The sequence below is a fragment of the Cydia splendana genome, chromosome 1 (assembly GCF_910591565.1).
Source record: "Cydia splendana chromosome 1, ilCydSple1.2, whole genome shotgun sequence".
In the NCBI taxonomy this organism is placed as follows: Eukaryota; Metazoa; Arthropoda; class Insecta; order Lepidoptera; family Tortricidae; genus Cydia; species Cydia splendana.
The window spans coordinates 26,198,272-26,213,508 of record NC_085960.1 but is presented as its reverse complement, the minus strand read 5'-3'; the positions used below and the strand labels follow the sequence as shown (position 1 = coordinate 26,213,508).

Below are 15,237 nucleotides of genomic sequence, written 5' to 3'. Positions count from 1 at the left end.
AGGTAATTGGCTCGTTAATATGGAATTGGCTACCTATTTTAAGTGCGATGTCCAATTATTAAGTTACTAATACTTCTATACGAATCTCCAGGACAAAGGTACCTTTGTTGACCTGAGTGTTTAAATGTTTAAATAAATATTTGTGTAAAAAAGGGTATAAATTGATGTTACATAATACCCAACTTTACTTTAAGTTCCGCCTCCAGGGAGAGGGAGAGAAATTAGGATTAGAAATTAGCCGCTTACTGACACAGACCGAATTCCACAGCTAGTCTCTAATAGTTTTCTTGTATAAGGGTTATTTTATGTACTTTTAGTCGTTTTATTTTCTTGAACCCCCCCCCCCCCCCCCCCCCCCCCCCCCCGATACAAAAACCTGGCTACGCCCGTGCCGACTGTACCATGTATATTTCTTTATTATGGCATTCCACGTTGCCGCTCTTTACTATCTAGGTAGGTATTACTAATTGGCTAATTCAACATCTAAAAGTTTCGTCTCGTTTGGCTACGATTAGCTGCTTAAGTTTAAATAATTAGGTTTTTAGCGTTTAATAGGGGGTATTACTGCAATGTTCTACCGCCAGAGTGCAGCACTAAGCTAGCTAGTAAACCATAGAGTAACTTATACATACCAAAGAGGATTTGAAGATGAGATTTACTGTCATGGTAAATTATGTAGCTACACCTACAGTTCATTTACTGCCATCTTTCTACAGAAGATTAAACCTGTTTGAACGCCATTTGATTTTGATCCTTATTCTTTAACTGATATGTGTTAACTTTTTAAATATTAATATTCACGCCATCTTCTCGAGTATAGGCTGAAGGTTGTAGCGCCATCGCTCGAAAACATGGAACCATACCTTTGGCCTATAGTCAAGTAGATGGCGTGAATATTAATATTTAATAAGTTAACACATATCACTGAAAGAATAAGGATCAAAGTCAAATGACGTTCTAACAGTTTTATGTTCTGTCGAAAGATGGCAGTAAATTTACAGTGGCTACATAATTTACTTTGACAATCCGTCTCTATAGACTTTATTCTCTTTGTACATACTGTGTGCCTTAAACTGGTTTTTGACAAGTTGTCACAGACAATAAAATATGACATTGATGCATCAAGGCGGTTTGTTAACAAGGGCCTAACGGGAAACGCTAAAATCGAAATTTAGTTATCTGCCTCTTTATCGCTCGAATATGCAAGAGTGATAGAGAGGTTAGATAACGAAATTTCGATTTTCTTGTTTCGCGGTAGACCCCAAATTGTGACGGATAGTGGTAGTCGCGCCCCCTACACAGAGATTTGCGTAATATTCCCTATTGGCGCAGGCTTACTTTCATAAAGATGCATTAGTTTTCTAATGAGAATTTTGAACTGCTACACCTACTATATAACTAATTTAAACATAGTCTTTGGAAGTACAAAGGAATAATTCTGGTTCAAACACTGAACTTCATACAGACTGATGTATTATTGAATGTAAGCAGGAAATCGTTGATATTGCGGCAGGTTTACCTTTCAATATTTGTTTCAAAGGGTTGTATAAATTATTAATTTATCACCGACAGCAATCTTCTTGATAAATCTGCGTCACTTTCGTTTGACATATTGAGGAAGAAATGCAAATAACATTTCTGGGGCAAAAGATACGATTATACTGCCTATAGGGACAGTGCGCGTTGGAGTTTGCCATATTGTGGCCTGAATCGGAAACATATGTGCACATGTACATTGCCAAAGCAAGTGCTATCATCTACCGCTCTCGTCGGTACGTTTCCTTGTGCATAGTAGGTTCTGCCATCTTGTGGGCTACATCGGAAGCTTAAACGACACATTTACGCCTCGCGCCAAAAATCTGACGGCTCCTATGCTGCCCCCTGTAGTTCATGCAGGGCCTATTGCGAGTTGTAACATCTGCTTTGTATCAATGAATTTTTAGTGCTGAGGGTGGTTCCACGTGTCCAATTTATTTGTCCTATGTGCATTGCGTCTCACTCTCATTAAGCAAAATGTGAGACGCAAATACACATTGGACAAAGTAATTGGACAGATGGAATACCAACCTGATGTAAAAGACTTAGATTTAAGTATAAATTATTAATTATGTCTAATAGAGATGATAATAGCGATGAAGTGCTAATAAAAATGTAAGTAAGTGAAAATATCAATACCCATATCTGTAATCTGTAATTCCGTGAAATTGTTCACCGTAACCGATAAGTTTATAATAATTGTAAGTAATTTATGTACAGATTAGATTGGAGATTTTGCCAAAGAAGTAAAATAAATAATATTAAAATTTGATGTTGTAGTTTAATTCAAGAGAAATGAAAATCCCTTTCCTTAAAAATACGTATTTATTCGATCTAGGAAAGATGGTCAAATTCATAGGGTTCACTTTATACATACAATTTTGAAATCTTAATATACCGTATCTATTATGCAATATTTCTAAAGCTGTTTAATATTGTAAGTATATGAGAATAGTAGATTACGAGTATAAATTAAAGAAATCAGTTGCACAACATCCAAAACAAAACTTATAAACTAAGATACTTTTCAAAAGGTATCACTATACATATATCGGGTTAAAGATATTTTTTATATGAAAGACTGTGGGTGTGGGGCTAATCTTAGCAAATATTTGCAATCAACAAAAGATAATTAATTGTAAATTGCGAGTGCCAGTAATACATTTTATCTACACGAAATCATCGAGGGATATAATTGTTTACTAATACTCGTAATATTAATAAATGAAAACCTATAGAAATTGGGCGCTCCGTTTCACTGTCAGCTCTTGTTGCCGGCCATGAGTAGAGAGAGCAGCGCGGCCTTCTCTTTCTCCTTCTTGCGCACCACGTCGAGCGCGCGGCTCTTCCACGTGCTCTTGCGCAGCTTGATGGGCCGGCTGCCCACGTAGCGACCTGACACAGACCAAGTGGCACGCGTTAGGTTACGGCACAGAATTAGTAGTTTGTGTTACAAGGGATCAAATAGTAGATTGTACAACAAGGGCATAAAGTGACCCATTTTGACACCCGAGGCAATTTTTTGGTCTGAGCGAAGCGAAGACCAAAATAGTAGACGAGGGTAAAAATGGACATTTATGCCCTTGTTGTACACTCTGCTTTTCACTTCGATTGCGAGGAAAATAAAACACATTTTCACGGCAATTTACACCACGAAATTGGCGTAAAGCGAAAGAACATAATACTAACGCCAACTAACTTTTTAATTTTTTTTTTAAATTTTCAACATGTGATCAGAGTTTCAGACGCTTGGTTTTCTGCCAATCAAACATTTCGGAGCATTTTTGAACGATAATCGACTCCTATTTTATGTGATTTACTAAATTTAATGACAGAAAATACGGATTTCTAATAAATTGTAGCAAAAATAAAATAATATAACAAGTTTTGTCATCTACACAATTTTATTGCTCAGTAAAATTGTGCAATATGTTTTAACTGTTTGGCTGTTGAGACCGATTATCTTAGTCTTAGAAGAAAATTTTACTTTTATGCTCTAGAGCATAAAATGCGATTTTATGTCGTCTACGCACGACATAAAGGTGCACTTTTTGAGCATGAGAAGTGAAAATGATATATTTCCGTCAAGGGCGTACATTGAGTCCTGAATGAAGCGATGGATTCTACAATAGAACGCTCAGAATTCTACTTTAGAGATTCTAAAGTAGAATTCTGAGCGTAATGAGGGATTCAAGTGTTAACGCCCAAGACGAAATAATTTTGATACCGTGTGACACATACTGCTTTTCACATCAACTATGAGGAAAATAAAAAGTCTTAGTGTTTACACTACAGTGTTGCCACTTTTTAAATTCTATTCTTTTTTGCCAGGCTGTACATACGATGTTCATAGTTAATTATATTAATATTTTATACTGGCAATGAAAAGTCGTTGAACAGAAAAGTGCCACTTTGATCCCTCCTAGCAGGGAAGAAAAATCCATTTTCCGATTAGGTGATATGAAAAAATAATAGTATCTACTAGCTATAGAAGGTTCACTCTCTAACAACACGCGTCTATTACGACAGATATGACCACAAGGTGGCGCAAGTGCGATTAGGCGTCCGTTCCATAGCGGTGCGCGGCAACTACTACTGCTAGACACCGAAATTGGTGTGTCCGCATGTAATTGTCGAAAACGCGGAGTGAGCCACGCCTGGTGATGGTTGCTTTAAATAGCTTCATCAGAATGGATAAAGCTTTATGCAGATGGCGCTGGAATCATTTAACCCTTTTCCAGGCAGCAGCAATCTACAAGGTTTTCCCTAAAAAATCAAATATATTCCAATTAATCCAGCTTTGATGATTCATTTGAAGACAAGTCACATTTCCCGAAAGTTAAATCTAATTTTGAACCTTAAATCGGAATGCTAAGGTTGTAATTCTGTTGGCGCGTGGAAACGTGTAATTAGACCGAGATTTCTCCACAGTGTTCCACTAACTATAGCTTGTAAGTACATACACGCAAAGCGCAAACAAAGAAATTACCATCCATTTCCTTCATGGCCTTGATGAAGTCCCCGGGGTCCTTGAAGCTGACGAACCCGAAGCCTTTGCTCTTGTTGGTGCGCTTGTCTCGGATCACCTTCGCCCTTTGGAACGAGGTGTATTTGCTAAACGTTCGTGTCTGAAACAACAAGGATATTTGTGAGCTTGCTTATTATGTAGTGGCTCTAAGAAATAATTGTGCTCCCAAGTTTGAGAGCTGAAAATAGTGAAAATGAAGGCACTGTACGGTGCGATATATTTCTTGGTAAACTGAATTGTCAAATGGTAACTTTGAAAACGTGAAGACGAAAATGTACAGTTGTCAAATTCGAATCACGATGTGTTAGAATTTACTCATCTTATACAATTTGTGAATTTTTTACTTTATTTTATCTTAATTATATTAGTTTTTATTTTATCTCTTTTTTATTGTTGTTGTTAACAGTAACAAGGACCTATTAATAATAAATATGACATAGACAGTGAGTGCATTAACACATTCATTGCCACTAAGTGCTACGGGTTACGCTCGTAGGGCGTAGCATCTTTGCCGTAACGAGCGCGTAGTCGCGACGAACAGTGTACCCGACAGTCGGTTTCTTGGCGCTGAATGTGTTAATATATACTTTTACTTTACTGTAGACAGTATTAGTGACTGACCAGCAGCTCGTCGGTGACGTCGTTGCCGAGGTCGCCGCAGAACATGCGGAAGTCATCGTCGGGCCAGTCCAGCAACGTCACGTCCTCCCAGACTTGTCCGCCCGCCGTGCGGACCACCTGCAAACAACATTGTCACTTATTCAGGCCTCTAGGGGTTACTAATACCTATCCTACCCGTAATACAATGTGGACTGTTAAGTGCGCGCGCCCACCTCATGGCAGTTGCAACCGCAAGTGCATATGGGGCCCCTACTCTTAGTTTGATTGTGACGGTAGTTTTATTCAAACGAATTTGAATCAACGCCTCACGATTACAAGACAGATGGGTGATATGTGAAATCAGGGTATCTATTTGTTTCCCATAAAGTTTTAAGTCATAATGTATTGTTTGTTTACATTTTCGTTAGTCATAATTTGTTTTTTCTCAGAAACGCGTAACTTTTCAGGATTGCCATAAAACAACCTAACTTGACCTATCTATAAGATATCTATAAGAAGAACCTACGAAAATCCTGAAAAGTTAACGGTTTCAGAATTGTGATTTATTTAAATAATTATGTCAACCAAAGGGACCCCGTGAAATTATTATTAACGTACCTTCCGATGTTTCTTCTCTTTCTTGGGCTTGGGCACAGCGGTGTCGGGCACAGGCACGGTCACGGCGACCGCGACGGGCACGAGCGGCGCGGGCGGCGGTGTGGGCACGCGGGGCGGCGTCAGCGGCCGCGCCGCCGGCGGCGAACGTTTCTGTAAACATTACATAAATATTCATCATCTAGCTGACGTTGCGCGAATCAGTACTGTTTTTAAATGGAATAGGCTGGAATTTATTCGTGCTGAAGGGCCCAAAAATCGTATGCCATTAGGAATTGTATAAAAATGTTAACATTCATTAGAAAAAAAAAACTCGCATCTGAGTATGTCATACGATTCTGTTAGACATTTCATTCAACATTGAGCGCGAGATGCTTCTCTCTCTTCGAAATGCGATGACATACGTGTTGTTTACATCATATACCTCTATTTTTAGAGCACCGTACAAAACTTTGTTCACGGTGCTCTTATGGGATCACTTCGGTCTTGCAAATCGGTTAAATGCGTTTTTCTCAAAGACCGTTTGATGTAGGTACCTACAATTTGGAATAGTTATGGCAAATACCATCACTAACACTGTGAATAAGTCAAAAATGCTTATTTCTGATTTTAGGGGGAAATTTAGGGGGTTGAGAGGGGTAGCCTGTTTTTTTTTTATTTGTAAGAATCGTGTGGGGTACCATTACAAAGCTTGCAAAAAATTGAGTCGATGGACTGATTTTGACTTCATTTTAGAGTGCAATAGTTTCGATAAAAAATGCATTTAAAGTTGCAAGTTTTCATACAAAAATGTTCACCTCTGTCCTGGCGATTTTCGCGAAAACTATACACACAGCAGCAGACCAGTCAATACCCAACTTAAAGAAGCATGGAGACGGCGGGAAAATTATCAGCTTAACTTTATCTTTATTAGTTTTTCAACTGCAGCCTGATCTTTGGTTGCTTAGGGCTAGCTAACTGATGCTTACACTGGTCATTTCATATTAGGAAGTAGTTTTAGCGAGAAAGATCCTTAGTTAAAACTTTGGCATTGAAATTTATGACTTTGATACAAAGTTTAATTCTGCTTGCTTATTTTGTGGGATATTTTTTTTTTTCTGAATAGCCTACTATAAGTATGAGAGAGATCTACAAAATACAACCTTATTATATTGCAAATAAGTTTAAATTTCGAACGGACTTTCCAACCAATTGACTATCTCAATGTGCTCAGTAAGAATCATATTTATTATTGCAGTTTATCTGAAAAAATTTCAAATTAAGAATTCCGTTCTTCACTGTCGTTGTGTTTTTTTTTTTTCACAATAGAGCACATAGAGTTAGTAAGGCGTATAGAGAAAGGGAACGGTGCTCTGAACACCGTAGTCTTGACTTCGTGCTTGGCCAATTTTTAATGTCGTGATTGTCATGATACGTGTTCTATCTTCTTCGAGACGAAAAACTCTTACCATGTAAAACATGCCCGACTCCTATTCACAAAAGTTCAAATGGCGTTAGGTGCGCATCTAAAAAACCCGAATCATGTTGTATAAAATCTTCTTAGTCCCAATATTCTTATTCTTATGTAACTATTCGAACTTTGAAATGCTGCCAGAATAAAATCAAGCAATTGAAACACTGAATGAATGATCATAACAATAACAATACCCTCTTCTTGGTCTCATGTTTCTCCTTATCCTTGTCTTCGTCCTTGGGCTGTTTGTAGAGCTTGGGCGCCGCCGAGAGCACGACCGGCTGCGGCCGGGGCGGCGGCGGCGGCGCCAGCTGCGGCCCCGGCATGCCCGGCCGGAGGAAGTGCATCGGGAACTCGGGCATGCCACCCGGCCTTAAACGTTGTACCTGCCGACGAATTTCAATTTTCAAAGGATACTTAACTTTATTGTTTTTAACAATTGAATGTTGCGTCATCGCCGTTATTACGAATTTTTCCATCTCACTCACACTTGCACAGTAGGGGGAGTGGTCAAGGTGTAAATATGGCCGACCATTCTAGACAGGTCATTCCGTTGCCGGGCGTCAGACCGTCAACAACTCCTGAGGATGCCTCGTAGAGAGGCGAAACACGTGTCGAGGATTATTCTTTTGGTGGTGGTTTGTTATATTTATTTGCGTATTTATTTTTGCGGTGGGAGGGTGGGAATATTAATTGCATGTAAAAATACGCAAGTAAGTATAACGGGTTAGCACTGATTGACTAGCACGTTATCTTTTCGCGGATTAGCAAAGTAATATTTTGGTTTTTATTAAGATCTAATCTCCAATAATCATAAATTTTGAGATGTGGCCGTATAGCAGGCAGCATACGAATTATTCGATTGTGGATTACATGCATAGTCTTGTTGAGAATCTCTATGTCTCCTGTCTGTTTCTGTCTTCAATATATGGAGTTTTCTTCTAAAGACAATAAGGCGGAATCCCAAAGAGAGAGCTTATTAAATATATTAAAGTTCGAAAGTAAGTTAACTCATGAAACTAGATAAGTTGATGTGATGATGATTTTCCATCAGCAGTTGAAATGTGTATATGTCGCAGTAAGATAGATAAAGCCGTTATATAGTTATAACCCTAGGGATATAATTATATGACGTAACATAGTTATATGAAAGCGATTCATTACTATCTTACTAGGTATATAACTATAATACGTCTTTAGTTCCTAATCCTAAACTGACTGACTGAGACTGACTGAAATAGCAAAACGTTCCGTGAAAATATGATGGAAAATGTATGCACTACATCTGTACCCATGCTATGTTGCTGTCTAAGCAAGGTGAGCAAGGAAAGCCCTAACTTAAAAATGTATGCTAAGATTATTACTGCAACTTACAGAGGCTGGTATCATCATGTTAGGCATAGAGGGCGGCGGTGGTGGCGGCGGCACAGCAGGGAACATCATGCGCGGCATCATGTTCATGTTGCCCGGCATGTTGGGCATGTTGCCCGGCATATTGGGCATGTTGGACATGTTGGGATCGAACGACAGCATTGCGGGCGGTGGCGGCGGTGGGGGGATGGCCCGTTCCAGTCGCTGTTGCACCGCGCCGTACGTGCCCGCGCTGATCACGCCCCGGAGGGGACCATGCTCGCCGGAGATCTCCGCTTCGAACCTGTCAACCATTTATGACAAATACATAAGTCGCTCAAGTGGCAGATTCTCATCTACTACATAACTTCTTGATGGCGTCACTGTCACATAAATATTGTAGATATAATATTATTGGAAATAAACTTAATCACACTTAGTACTAGCGGTTGACCAAAATCAGCTGCAAATGGTGTTAAAGGTATAAAAATCGGCACGATTAATCTTTAGGCCATTTGAATCAATTTGACCCGTAGCACCAAAAAAAAAAAAACCGGTCAAGTGCGAGTCGAACTCGCGTCCCAAGGGTTCCGTACTGCAAACATTTTCGAACCAGCGAGCAAAGCGAAGTTCATAAGTACATTCAACTGTTCATTCAATTGTTTCACGCACGGCTGGCTAGGGGCACGCCCCGGCTTTTCCCTGTTTTTTAACTGAGCTATCAGAGGATATAATATTTAAAACTTCCGCGTTTTGAACACATCTGAATAAATAAATTTTTCAATAAATTTTGCGTTAGACCCGTCTATAAATGTTAATATATCTTATAGTTATATAATCTATAAATATGTATCAGAGGATAGTTACGCAATATATTTTTTTAATTTGTTCTAGTATTGTGTTAAGCATAGTGCCTACATTTTCTTGCATTGGTTAGGCGGATCTCTGTTATTTCAAGATAACAGGGCTACAACCGCGAAAATCGAAGTTCGCAAATTGCTGGCATTTCTCTTTGTCACACAAATTACGGTTTCATTGGAGTAAAAGAGAAATCTCCGCAATTTGCGAACTTCGGCGTTCGCGGTAGACCCTCTGATATACGCCAGTTCAGCCTTCTCATTTAGCTACTCGTACTTAAACCAATTATTTGTTATTATTATTTGTTCTGTTTGAGCACTAACAGCTCATCCTTCGACCTTACGTAGAGGCGCACCTCTCGGATGCTTCAGGCCTACGGCCCAACGCAGAGCTTGGCCTTCGACCATCGCAATAGCTGTCCACACTACGTTTCATGTAAACAATTGCGGTTGTGGCCCTGATAGAGCTTAACCGCAATTCTTATTCTTAAGTCCGGCTCACGCTTAATTGCAGACTTCTTATACGTTTTTCCAGTAATCTATAGGTATCGGGCCCAATCGCTTAACAAAAGATAGAACCAAATCGACGATCTCCTTTGCAGGAAGCATGCACATGTCAGAGGCTCCGGGCCTTCAGGGTCTTCGACCTTCGCATTCAGACACTTGTACTATAATTTTATTGTTCTGTGTTTGAGCACTAACCTCCCGCACCTCGGCCTTCGGCCGTGCGTTTCAAAAAGTCTCTGGGGGACGCTTCGGGCCTTCGGCCCTACGCGTAGCTCGGCCTTCGGCCTTCGCAAAAGCTGTTTCACGACGTTACACCACGTTTCACGTAAACCATTACGGCTGTGTCCCTAAAACAGCCCAACCGCGTTTTTTTACTTAAGTCCGACTCACGCTTGACTGTAGATTTCTAATAGGTTTTCCTGTCATCTAGAGGTGAAGAACTATTATGTGTATTTTTTTTCAAAATTTTAGACCCAGTAGTATCGGAGTTAATGGGGGGGGGATGGTCATTTTTTGCCTATTTTCTTAAATAACTTCTAAACTATTTCATATAAAATTATAAAAAAAATATATTTGAGATCCTCAAATTAAGCCCTTTCATTTAATATGTAAGACGATATGGTTTGAAAAACTTTGTTTTTTAATTTTCTCATATTCCCCCTAAAAGTTCCCCCTATGCTTAAAATTCATTTGTTTTTATTACATGTCCGTCTTTGGGTCACAGACTTCCATATGTGTACCAAATTTCAACTTCATTGGTCCAGTAGTTTTTGAGCAAATAGGCTGTGACAGACGGACAGACAGACGCACGAGTGACCCTATAAGGGTTTCGTTTTTTCCTTTTGAGTTACGGAACCCTAAAAAAACAAACGGAAAGGAGTTATGACGTCATCTTTTTTTTGTATGGAAAAAAAATATTTTTTGTGCAGAAACCTATCGTGTGTGGTATTAAATGAAAGGGCATTTTGAGCCGGTTCTAAAAATATATCACATTATTATATTTCTGTCACTTGTATTAAATGAAAATGAAAATAATATTCAATACATACCACACACGATAGGTTTCTAAACAATTTTTTTTTTCATACAAAAAAAAGATGACGTCATAACTCCTTTCCGTTTTTTTTTGGTGCTACGGGTCAAATTGATTCAAATGGCCTAAACTAAAGATTAATCGTGCCGATTTTCATACCTTTAACACCATTTGCAGCTGATTCCCGAATTTCAGGCTGTACTGGTATCACTAAGTTATGTTACTGTCAATAGTCCCGATATACACATTATTTAGTGTTATGTAGCATAATTCTTTTTGTGCCTAATTATTGTTAGGCCTAAAAATTATATATCCTAACCATCATGTTACCTAATTTTACTTAGCCTATTGTTGCTTGATCTAACACTCGTATGCCCTAATTTTGATTTCCCTATTCTGGAATGGCCGATTTTTTTGTTCTAACCTAACCTAACCCACTTTTATGGCAGCAGTTCATTTTTGCGAGGATCACAGTTCTAACCTAACCTAACCCACTTTTGTGGCAACAGTTCGATTTTGCAAGGATCGCAGTTCTAACCTAACCCACTTTTGTGGCAGCAGTTCGTTTTTGCAAGGATCGTAGTTCTAACCAAACCTAGTTTTAACAGCAGTTCATTTTTACAATGGTCACAGTTCTAACCTAACCTAACCCACTTTTGTGGCAGCAGGTCGTTTTTGCGAGGGTCACAGTTCTAACCTAACCTAACCCACTTTTGTGGCAACAGTTCGTTACCATTCTTTATGGAAAGTAATTGTTATGATAATTGATCAATAGGAAAAGTAACTTTTATGACAATTGATCATTAAGGCAATTATGACAATTGATCATTAGGGCAATAGCCATTAGGTCAAAACAGTTAGAGCATGTTATTTTATGCCAAACATTGTTAGGGATTTCGAAGAATATGGTAAAAAACATTAGGGATCTTGAATTGAAAGTTATGGAACAAATGCTTAGGACAAATGAGTCTTAGGCTAACCATTACATTATGGAAAATAATTGTTATGACAATTGATCATTAGGGCATATGCCCATTAGGACAAACCAGTTAGGGCAAGTGACTTTAGTACAAACATTGTTAGGGATTCAGAAGGACACCCAGCAAACCCACATTGTCAGTAGAAAAAGACGCGAAATTAACATTTTCTATGGGAGTACAACCATTCACACCTACATTTTTAAATTCAGGAAATGGCTTGCCAAACTATAGTTTACACATCATCCTGGCCTCGTCAGGCAGTGGTGAAGCCATAATATTGTTACAAACACCTACATTTGTAGAATGTAGATGGGCTATTTAATTATAAGTTGTATATTACACTTTTTTAAATTTAGGAATATTTATGTTATTTCTACCCAAAATTACGCGCTCTTTTGATCCAATTATGAAAAAAAAAATGAGTCCCAAGGTTTTAATTACAATTCCAATACCAATTGCTTCATGGACTTTGTATGACAGTACCTAATGGAATGGAAGGAACAATCATATATATAAAATTGAAAAACCAGAACGGGATAAAAAACGAGCGAAGAAGAGAGATGGCGCCATACAAATTTCTAAAAAAGTTTTTGACACGTATCTCGAATACAACGCACGTATGCTAAGAAAAAACTGTTTAAATCTATTATCTACATATGAGAATAAAACTAGAACATAAAAACTATCGCTTTCGATCTTAGAGGATATAACCAACGGAGACGCCATGTCTACAATTTTCGGTACAAAATAGTCTGCCGTTTTTTGCGGGGGAGGGGCACATCAAATGTATAGGTACGTCATGTCAGATAAACGTCAGTCCATACATATGGTTGACAAGTTGTTGACCACTGGCCGCCTATTTTCGACAGAGGGGAACGCCTGTTAATGGCGGCTCCATTGTTAATTACTCCGAGCTTTCGATGCGTATTTAATTTACAATAAGGAAAAGAAATTTTCATAACAATCTTCATTTTACGACTTCGACCATTTCTCGGGAACTCTCGTACTCGGTTTAGACTCTCGCGCGAGCCACGAGACGAGCCGCGAGCCGCGCCACGAGACGCGAGTGTGAACGGTAGGCTCGTGACTCGTCTCGCAGCTCGGCTCGCGCTCGCCTGGCTCGCGTGGAGGAGCGGTTTTTTGGGCACGAGTCAAAGGGGCTCGCGCGGGACGCGCGCTTGCGTTCACACTCGCGTTCGACTTGTCATTCGATTATAAACCTTATGCCGTGCCGTTAGTGTTTAAAATATATTAGCTCGACGAGCTTACGCGCCATGAGACGAGCCTCGAGCCGAGCCACGAGGCGAGAGTGTAATCATTAGCTCGACGGGCTCATGCGCTCAAGGCCACTCGAGGCGAGCCACGAGACGCGCCGCGAGACGAGCCGCGAGCCGAGAGTCTAAACCGGCTATCGGTTGCTTTCGTTTGGCGGTGCTACAGATTAGACCAAATAATCCGTAAGTTAAAGTAAACTAAATTATGTTTGTCATGTTGGTATACAGGTATTTCTGAGTTTTTTTACACGAAGTAAAATAAAAAGTGCTGCCAACCTCAACCTTAGTCCATAGCCCATACGAGTGAATTATGACATATCAATCAAATTAATATTATCGTATGGTTATCGTGTTAATAATTTGTATTTTATTGTTTTAAATTTCTTTATGAGTTATTATTATTCAGATTGATTTTCATGGCTCGGCAAACATTGTCATTCGTCCAGGGAAAGGGCTGCCGAGATGAGCCAAAAATACAAAGTTATAGAATGGGAGACGAGCATACTTGGGACAACAAAATGGGAGACGCCCGATGGCGAGAGCTATCGCAAGATCGCAAGAAACATGACGTGATCTGGTATCGGAGGCCAGGTGAGTCCTTTGGATCGTTGCGTCACCTTAGCCATAGTAATGTTAAGATCCAGAAAGGGAAATGGGGACTACCTACGTTTATATGAAAAGGCGATTTATGGGTGGTGGTCGTCCATATTCGTGGCTTAAAGCGGAAAATAAGTAATCTAATAAACGTTTTTGCAACTAGGCTTACAACAATAAGTAATAATTTTATGCTAAAACAAGTTTTAAATAAATACCTACATATGTTATAAGAAATTTTCGAATTAAGTTATCCAAATAACGGCTACCTACTTGGCAAATAAGAAATCCTTATCACAGTTATAAACCCTGGCAGGGATACATAATAATGTCGGTATTTAACTAAACATAAGACAAACTCTTTATTTCATTTACGCGAGCGGAGCTGCGGGCCCGTCTAGTAAATGTATAGAAATGTTGGGACATTAAGATTGAAAGAGTTCATGATTCTAACAAATACTTAACTTAACATAAAAATTCCCACATTTGAAAAATAGGTGTAGAAAATGAGCCTCACAAACATGTTGAACATTCAGTTTATCACACAGGGCAGAATGTTGATAATTGTTGAATTGAATAAACCTGCTTCGGACGACAGCGCCGGTGACGATTGATACTAACTTGCTTAAAATGCATAAGTTGACTATGGGTTGCACTGATCATGTTTAAGCATAGCAAAGATTGATGACAACACCGACAGTTTCCACATCTTAAGCCTAGTACGTAACAACACTTCTAGTTTTTGCAATATTTTATAATCTGTTATCATATATATCAGATACTTACCTAGACATTTCATCTTGCATCTGCTGGTATTTGTTGGAGTCGTCCATGGTGCCTCTCCAACCTTAACCTTAAAGCAGTCCAAAAGAATTACGTACTAACGAGAAAATACGTTTATGACATTAAACAATAGTGCGCTCGATACGTACACTTTGGGACATTTTCAAAGGATTTTAATCAAAATACAACAGAGAAGTTTATTTTAAGCAATACGCTTTACAAAAACGAAACGATTGATTGAATGTACATAATGTACCAGTGTTGCCAGGGCTCTGGAGTCATAAGTTACGTTTCGTTTCCCTAAAAGTCACGTTTTTGCTGCTCAAGTCACAGTTTTATATTATTGTATTGTATGGGTAGGTAAATCGATTTTGTTAGAAGAAATTCAGAAAATAATATATTTCACAAAAAATCTACTAACCTTTTATGATTTTTCCTCAAAAGGAAAAAACGGAACCCTTATAGGATCACTCGTGCGTCTGTCTGTCTGTCTGTCCAACTGTCACAGCCTATTTTCACGGAAACTACTGGACCAATTAAGTTGAAATTTGGAACAAATTGGTGAAAATAGTGACCCAAAGACGGACATGTAAGTCATGTAACGTAAACAAATGAATTTTAAGCATG

The 15,237-nt window shown here is 39.0% G+C and overlaps 1 protein-coding gene across 2 annotated transcripts; it reads right to left on the bottom strand.

Moving 5' to 3' along the window:
* Positions 1-2,297: 2,297 nt before the first annotated feature.
* LOC134797631 (RNA-binding protein 42) lies at positions 2,298-14,859 on the bottom strand. Of its 2 annotated transcripts, XM_063769974.1 has the most exons (8): positions 14,760-14,859; positions 14,614-14,680; positions 8,607-8,886; positions 7,427-7,618; positions 5,783-5,932; positions 5,186-5,302; positions 4,526-4,664; positions 2,298-2,931 (listed from the first exon to the last, which is right to left on the bottom strand). In XM_063769974.1, the coding sequence occupies exons 2-8, from the start codon at positions 14,658-14,660 to the stop codon at positions 2,798-2,800; spliced, it is 1,059 nt and encodes a 352-aa protein (XP_063626044.1). In that variant the 5' UTR covers positions 14,661-14,680; positions 14,760-14,859; the 3' UTR covers positions 2,298-2,797. The 2 variants fall into 2 exon arrangements, with proteins under 2 accessions (XP_063626044.1, XP_063626037.1); XM_063769967.1 differs by having other exon boundaries at positions 14,614-14,857.
* Positions 14,860-15,237: the final 378 nt, after the last annotated feature.

Excerpts from the sequence above, each read along its gene's own strand:
- LOC134797631 (XM_063769974.1), bottom strand. The coding sequence starts at position 14,660 with ATGGACGACTCCAACAAATACCAGCAGATGCAAGATGAAATGTCTAG. Across the intron at positions 5,933-7,426 it reads AACATGAGACCAAGAAGAGG|AAACGTTCGCCGCCGGCGGC; the intron begins GTATTGTTATTG and ends TAATGTTTACAG. Across the intron at positions 5,303-5,782 it reads AAGAGAAGAAACATCGGAAG|GTGGTCCGCACGGCGGGCGG; the intron begins GTACGTTAATAA and ends TGTTGTTTGCAG.